At 36.6% G+C, this 8567-nt stretch overlaps 1 protein-coding gene across 2 annotated transcripts; it reads right to left on the reverse strand.

The window, feature by feature from the left end:
- Positions 1-1586: 1586 nt before the first annotated feature.
- LOC114387262 (pentatricopeptide repeat-containing protein At1g26460, mitochondrial-like) lies at positions 1587-7452 on the reverse strand. Of its 2 annotated transcripts, XM_028347416.1 has the most exons (7): positions 6738-7450; positions 4784-5006; positions 4204-4683; positions 3656-3862; positions 2765-2902; positions 2488-2679; positions 1587-1910 (listed from the first exon to the last, which is right to left on the reverse strand). In XM_028347416.1, the coding sequence occupies exons 1-6, from the start codon at positions 7346-7348 to the stop codon at positions 2491-2493; spliced, it is 1848 nt and encodes a 615-aa protein (XP_028203217.1). In that variant the 5' UTR covers positions 7349-7450; the 3' UTR covers positions 1587-1910; positions 2488-2490. The 2 variants fall into 2 exon arrangements, with proteins under 2 accessions (XP_028203217.1, XP_028203223.1); XM_028347422.1 differs by lacking the exons at positions 1587-1910; positions 2488-2679; positions 2765-2902 and adding an exon at positions 2931-3078 and having other exon boundaries at positions 6738-7452.
- Between the last annotated feature and the right edge of the window lie 1115 nt (positions 7453-8567).

Consider the following 8567-nt stretch of genomic DNA (forward strand, 5'->3'; position numbering starts at 1 on the left):
CAATCTGTATGGGTTTTTCACAGAATTTCCATGGAACAAAGAAGCATGGCAGGGAACAGAGAACAGTACACACAACAATACATGGAGCAGAATTTTCGAGAATTTTCATGGAGCCGAGAACAGTACACACAACAATACACAAAACACAAAACAAGCAGTACTAATGCAAACCAAAACACAAAACAATACATAATACACAATATCTAATGGCAAAGAAGAACAAGCACCACAGGAGGAAGAAGATTCACTAACCTCGAAGACGGGAGACGAAGAGGCCGCAACAGCGAAAAAGAAGTCGCAACACCGACAAAGAAGAAGAGGCCGCAACCGACAATGGAGAGGCCGCAGGAGGAAGAAGAAGAGGAGGCAGTGCGGAGGCAATGCGGACGAGAAGAAGAATTCTCAGAAGAAGAAGTTTTCTCTCAGAGGAAGAAGCGTTTTCGGAAATGAACAGTGACTCGTACGAACGAGTCACTGTGCCGCTTTTGTATTAAAGGATGAAAGGCATTTTTACCCTTTCACCCACATTGCTAAGTGCCCCAGCAAAAATGCTGGATGCCCCAAGCAACTACCACCAGAAGAACGTCAGAGATGTAGGCCAAAGTCACGTGAGCCTTGAAACACTATTGTAGCAACTTGCATGTGAAGAGTGGCAGGAGCATGCATGTACTGGGAAAGCTTGTTGAAATATCAGGGTGAGTGACAAATATTGTAGAGATCCAACAATTTGGCTATAGCCACGTTGATCACACAAAGCAGCATCACCTGTAGAAGCCAAGTTTGTTGTAGTGGACAGCGAAGTGGAGACTGGTTTGGCATCATGCATATTTGTTTTGTGTAGTAACTTAGTTGCCTATCAATTTGATTTTTAATCATACCTGAATTGTAAGACTGGAATATTATCAATTTGGTTTTTTAGTTGTTAATTTTATCTTAGATGTGCAATTAGCTTAATTTGAAAATTCATTAACTAATATGTATAACTAGCTCCTTTTGAAATTCAATTATGTAGCAAACTTGTGCAGCAACTCATATAAGTGCTACATCAGAGTGAATAACATTTTGCAAATTCTGTTCTAAAAAAACTACAGTTGGGTTCGGTTGAGTAGAAATAAGAGAGGAAGTGGGAAGAGCAAGGAAGAGAGGTAGAAAAGGAAAATTAAAAAAATAAAAAATAAAAAACCATAGGTCCAACAAAAAAATCTCCCATACTAAAAGGGACGAATTTGTGTGAAAATGGTACGATATTGGTTCTCACTCCACAACTACAAGCCTGCATCAAAGAAAATTATACGATATTGGTTCTCTCTCCACAACTACAAGACAAACGACTCAAGTTCGGTGTTTAGGTGAATATTTCCAAACACAGCACATTCATATAGAAATGGACATTTACATCTCTAACTTTTTAGACAATGATAAAAACGTGCGCTTGATTGGAAGTTTTACCATTATTTGCAGTAGAATTTAATTTAATACAACCACAGCACCACAAAAAGCAGTTTCGAAATCCTTGGAGCTTGTAGTCGTTGCCACACTAGATTGTTAAGAATAAGCAGGCAGTGCCAAAAAAACACAACAAAAAATTAAGAACCATGAGAGAAGTGTCGATCTTGATTCTAACCTCTTCCAAAATTGGATCAGTCCTACAATTATTTCGAACTTTGCTGGAAAATTCACTGCTTTGGGCTTTCACTAAGAAAGCTAATTCCATCATCAACATCCTCCCCGCTTCATAAACACATAAATACAACAAATATAAGATTGCACAAAGCTGTTCTTTGCATCATCCGGCCCCGGCAACCTGAGCAGCATCCACTAATATACATAGATTCCCTTGGAAACGGATGCAATAAAAAGATATGCCAAATAGTTCAAATAATTCATTTGAACATCAAAGACAATGCACCCTGCCAAAAAGAACTATATATCAATATGAAGAGTAGGTTTAGAACTAAACACCATTCAACTTCAATTCATCCAAGAGGAAAGATAAATCCTCCAAATAAAAAGAAACAAGGGAGATAAACAGAAACAAATTTACTGTAGGCACTCCTTTATAAGAGTCATACCCGCAGTGTATTTGTGTGAAAGAAACAAGACTTAACCAAAATGTATATACTACATTCCAAAAGTAAATATTTTCACTCAGTAAAATAAGAGACCATTTGAATTAAGAAAATATTTTTTGTTTTTAATTTTTTTCTCTTTTAATTACAAAAGTACCGTCTTATTTTCACTGTTTCCTATTTTCAAAAGTTCCTATAATAGTGAAAAAAATAAAAATAAAAAAGTGATATTTTTAAACAGGAAACAAAGTGAAACAGGTGACATTTATATAATTAAAAGTGAAAACAGAAAACGAAAACAAAGAACATTTTCTAAAATCAATCAATCTTTAAATTAACAAACCAACAAACTAACATTTGCCAATAATAAAAAATCCTTAAATTTTCCAAAAAATTATCTTGTAGTGTCAAAACTTACCATTCAAGCATAACCCATACTACTGTAATTAAGATTAAACAGAATATCCCGTCGGTTTTCTGAACCCAATCGGTAATTCAAGGAATTAACCAGTGATTGCACTCTGGCATCGCTTTCGTTGTCCATTTCTCGCATGCATCGCCTTCTGACCTTTTTTAGCACCTCTTTTGATGGTTCATATCCAGCAGCTCTCTGTCAATGAGTTTGATATACATCAATGACCTTTGTTGGCAAAATATACTAATTTTTTTAAGAAAAAAAAGAACAATGCAGTTACCATATCATCAATCACTGCCAGAGCAGATTTGACATCCCGGTTAATGAGGTGGGCATCAACAAGAAGAGAATATGATTTTGCATTAGGCTTGAGACCCAAACTCACTAGATGCTCAAACACCCTTGTAGCTTCATGTGTCTGCCACAAGACAATTAAAGATATAAGTGGGTTTTTCTTTGTTTGACACATCAGTCAGACCTTGCTCCAGTACATAATAATTAAGCAGCAAAAGAACAATCAAAAGGAAATGTGCCCCCACAGCGCCCACTACCACATCAGCTTCCAACCAAGCATGTGCATCCTTTCCTATCATCCTATGCAATCACAGAAACAATTGTAATGACAAAGAAAAGCTAGACTGAGTGGCACCTATGTACTACATCTGTCACTATATATAATATAAGACTATTTTAACTAATTCACAGGAATTAAGAAAGTTGATTAATTTAGTGAGTGGCATTAAAATTAAAATTTGTTAACAATTTATCCTTCAAATTATTGGGACTCATCATCTCACTCTACCTAATTAATTAATGTTTGCGGCTAGTCAACTTCCCCAATCCTCTTACAAGAAATAATTTACAACATTTATTGTTTATTGACTAAAAAATTGAAAAGTAATCAAGGGTATTTTGGTAAAAATAAAAAAATAAATGCCAGAGAAATTTGGGAGGAGTCTAAAAAATAAAAAGGGTCAAAAAAAATTCTCAAAAGGCTCCTAAATATATAGGGACAGAGGTATTATATGTCAACTTAAATATCATGCATGCGGAGCTCAGGCAAAACTGATTTAAAGTCTAATGCAGGCTTTCAAAAGGTGTGGGGCAGTGGAAGTAGAGAGGATGGGCAAAAAGATACATAAAGAGGAGGATTGGGAGAATGAATCATCACCTTCTTCAGCTTCCCAAAGGCATACATCAACCCATTGTATGAATGAATGTCAGGGATCAACCCAAAAGTAGATCCAATTGATTCAAAAGTTTGGTAAGCACGATCAAGGTCCCATATGTTTGCACATCCTAAAATGACACAGTTTAGTGCAGCAACAGATTTATAAGGAGGTTCTGCACGGTTTAAATTCTCCAGTTGAAAATAAACCTATACAGAACAAAGCATGATTAGACAAAGCTGCAAATGAATATACCATAATTAAAAACCAAAAAGACCATGGACGCGATTTAATATATGGTGCATGCGTGCCAACAGGTGCAGAAAGGTAGTATAAATGCAACATATGTCATAGCAACATGGAATCTTATTTAAATAGATATATTTAGGACAATACATATATATTATGTTAAGAATGAAAAGTTGCACAATTTATATCCAATAGAAAACTTGTAAAGTCTACAAAAACTATAAACATCACAACAGGATTGGATTAGTAACAAATCCTAAAGGTTAGGCAATTATTTTCTTCAACAGAAAGAAAGCTATACATTATCTAGAGTCTCAAAACCCTTCTTGGAGCATGCCACAACCAATGGATGTAAAGAAGTAAATGGGCAGAACAAGTCTTCAGCTTCTTGACCAGAGTCTCCATAAGCTGCCTCATATTCATTTAGAGTACCAAAAGCCTTTTGTAGATTCCCCAATGACGCAAGCGCGTATATCTTTCCAAGATAGGACTCTGGATTAGGAACTTTCTTTTTACGCAATGAGCGGTCCAAAACAGCCCATGATGCCACTAGCAGATCAGAATTATAGGTTCTACCAGCAGTCAAAAGAGCTGACAGTACTAAACCTTCATCTACAGAAAGATATATAGGGGGTCTTTGACGTTCACCCTTTACAATCCATTTAGCCATAAACTCCAGGCCATAAAAACTTAATTTGCTATTATCCTCTCGAGTTGCGATTTCAACAATAAAATTGCACAAGTCCCAGTTGGGGCAAAGAGCTTTGTTTTGATCTGATGCCTAGAAACACCAACGAGATTTCAGAATATCAATAAAAGAATCATCAAGTTTATTAGTAAACCTGGTACAGAAAAATTTATTAAGAAGATTAATCACTCACCCTGCACCTTTCAATTATTGTCACCAATGTATCAAGCCTTCCCTTATTAACACAACTCCCCACACAGTTCATAAAAACCTTCATTGACAACACATTACCAGATTTCAAAATTAAATCTATATATTTAAATGCAGTGTCAATCTGGCCCATGGAAAAGAGCATTCCAATGACTAAGTCATACGATTCGTCATCAGGGAGAGCATCATTTCCTGACTGCAACATCCTGACAATATAATAACAAAGCAAAGGTTGATATATAAAGAAGCAAATGTGCTCAATTTACTCATACAAATACAAACAAATGGCGTGTATATACTAATTAGAGTAATTTTGACAATGATTTGTCTCATTGTATGCTTATTGGTATTTCAACTTTCTGTTCAATAATACAAGCAAGGAAATGATGCAAGAGTGAGGCCCATTCAGTTGAGTGTGAGAAGCAAAACTTCGTCTAAAGTACAGACTCTGCCTTCTTAACAGCCTACCTGTTAGGAATGGGCTGACCTCTAATCAAATGAAATAGAGCCCACTTTGTCTACCCTTTGAGTGTATGGATTGTTCTTTTGAACCTAACGACATTGACAACGAAGCTAGAATCTCATATCAGTTGGGATTGGGAATTAGACATAAAGCTCAAACTATTAAATTAGTGTCACTTAACAGTTTGTCTTTAAAAAAGAGTAGGCTCTCCCTCTACATCAAGATCAACAAGAACAAGCAACAGACAGAAACTAATCAAGGAAAATTTATAACTTAGGAATACCTAACCAAAAAAATTCAATCCAATAACAATTAAATAAACAAGTAATTATTTAAGGTTATATATTTATTTTTTTATCAGCACATGTTAGTTGTTAGTATGTTAAGGTAATATATATTTAAACCATTAACAGTTCTTCTAGCACAAGTAGCTCTTGCCAGGTAAACAGTATTACAAGCAATTACAAAACAGCAATTTTGCATATAATCAAACCCATAAAAAAAGTGGAATGTGTAAATTATGCTCATACCAAAAGAACTAGCCACAGGAGAAAGGAAAACAAATATTATTACATATATTAGTAAGCTATTATAAAACTAGGCAAATAATACTCAGCCAATTATAGACCAAAAACACTATTTTAAAACCAGGCAAGTAACTTATTAAATATAGCATGCACAGTATACAACACACTTGTCCTTGCATTACGCAGGTGACTTTTCTTAATTACTAAAAACAAATGGATCTTAAAAAGGGTAGTTCAATACACAAAGTTTCCACCATTGTCAGGTTCTTTGCCCCCACTGGCAGAGAGAAGGCATGTCATTATTATCGAAAAATTTATCCTAAAGAAACTGCTACGATGTAATCCTAATCCAAAAGATTCTATTATTCATTTCCAGACAACAATGTACGGAAACAACTCCCAGCCAAAAGCTACGTAGTTCATGTTTGCTTCTAGGTTTGACAAACAGGCTACTAAGACTCTGATTAGATAAACTTCTTCAAAAGCACTTTGAAGGGGATCTAGCTCAGTTGATTGAGTAGTGAGTCATTATAAATTACTTGAGTTTAATTCCTATGAATCAAAAAAAAAAAAAAAAACTTATGCACTTCAGCTTTTGGAAATGCTGAATGAGAGCTTGCATAAAAGTTTAAGTGCATCAAGTTAGTTTTAAGTTTTAACCTATGAGAGAAGCTCAATTCATTTAACCTAGAGAAGTTTATCCAAACAAGACCTAATGCATTAGCAAGACTCGAAAGAAAATCCGAAATTTAGAATCTAAAAACTCCTCTAAATTGAACAAATATGTAAACCGATATCTAAAAACTCTTCAGCACTGAGATTTAAATCAGCATCTCACAAACTCCTACTCTTAACAAAGTCCAAGTCAACGGTCAACGCCCTCACACAGCTCTCATCACAACATCAAAATTCAACAATTTAGAGCAGAGAGAAGCGATGGATCTAACCGTTGGAGCAATTTATCGGCGGCGAGGGTTTCCTTGGCCTGGCACATGGCCTTGAGGACGAGGTTGAAGGAGGCGGTGTTGGGGGCGACGTTGTCGAACTCCGCCATCTGCGCGACGAGATCGAGGAGCTCCGCGGCGGAGGCGCCGAGCATGAGGTTGGCGCGTAGGTAATGGTTAAAGAGATTCACATCGGGCTTGTTAGGTTTGCCGGTCTTGTCGAGGGAGCGGACCCATGACTCGAAGAGGAATTTGACGTCGTGCCACTGCTGCGAGGCCATCCAATCGCCGAAGAGGTCGAGGAGGGCGCGGGGGTCGTAGGTGTCCGAGGTGGCGCGGTTGTAGAAGCCCACGGGGGAGAGCGCATGGGAGGTGCCGGCGGAGGAGGGTGGTGGCGGGATTGGGCTGCGCCAGTTTTCGTGGTAGAGGGGGCTGCCGGAGGCGGGGTTGGGAGGGAGAGGGGTTGAAGAGGAAGAGGGGGGTGGAGTGGGGTCCACTAATTGGGGTTCTTGTGAGAGGAAGGGGAATGTGGTAATGGTTTTGATGAGGGTGGTGGTGGGTTTGGAGGAGAGGAGGGTGCGCGTGCGGAAGAGGATCGCCATTTGCGACGCCATGGATGGAACTCAGAGTGATGTGTGTTCGGGTTTAATGCAGTTAGGGTTTTGTTTTGTTTCTTTGAGATTTGGGTTAGAGAAGATGGAGGGTAGAAATGGTAAATTTCATGCATTTTTTTCCCTGCTTTTTATGTGAATCACGGATTGCAGGTTCCGTTGAGCCTTCCGTGTTGGATTAAGCCTAACTGTTGCAGATCAGAACTTGCTATATGCACTCATTAATTTGCAAAGTACACCCCATACCCTCTTTCTACCCATGCCCTCTTTCTACCTCTTAATCACCCATTATACTTTTTTTCCTTAAATTAGTAAACCCCATGGAAACCCATCTTCATGTCATCTTCATTATATAATATTGTGTATATATATGTAACATTGTGTGTTTTCCTATTAGATTGGGTTCAAAATTAGGGTTGAAAAAATAATAAAGATAAAATGAAAATAAAATTTTAAATAGGATTTTATAAACAATAATGATTGAATGGAAATAAAAATAAGAAGCATGAGGTTTCAAGATAAACACTTATAATGCTAATTATCTTAAGTGATACTTTATTACTATCACAGATGTCTTTCTGGAAATATATTTATGGAATGGATATATGTTATTCTGGAAAGGAAAAGGGTTCATATGGGGCACACTCCTTTTAAGCAAAAAGGGTATAATGGGTAATTAAGATGTATAAAGGGGGGTATTAGGTGTAGTTAGAAGAAATGGAGGCGCAAATAGTAATTTCCTTACAGACTTAACATTTTGGGTTGGGTAAGCAGATTTTTTTTATTTGTTCTGTTTTCTGAGGGTTGCTATTAGATATACCTTTTTACTCTTCACGCTCTCCTTTTATTTTTTTGTAAGTTTTTTTTACAAATAATATCTTCTACGGAAACTAGTTTACATTTGATTTGAGGGATGAAAGGTGCGTAATTTGACATAAATTAGTTTCCATTGTGGATGACTACAAAACGAACACTAGTTTACGTTGTATGATCATAAGCAACATAAATTAGTTTTTGTGAAGGATATTTTTATAAAAGAAATTACAAAATTAAGTGAGCAATGAAAACTGAAAATCTTAAAAGGGTGGTGCATATAACAGTCCCTTTCTTTTTCAATGGTAACACAATGATTTTTTTTGTTGACAATAATATTAGTACTTAAAAGGGCAGTGCATAAGATAAATATTTTTCTCTCAATATAATTTTTTGTACTCAAAGATCA

This window comes from Glycine soja, chromosome 2 (genome assembly GCF_004193775.1).
Source record: "Glycine soja cultivar W05 chromosome 2, ASM419377v2, whole genome shotgun sequence".
Taxonomy (NCBI): domain Eukaryota; kingdom Viridiplantae; phylum Streptophyta; class Magnoliopsida; order Fabales; family Fabaceae; genus Glycine; species Glycine soja.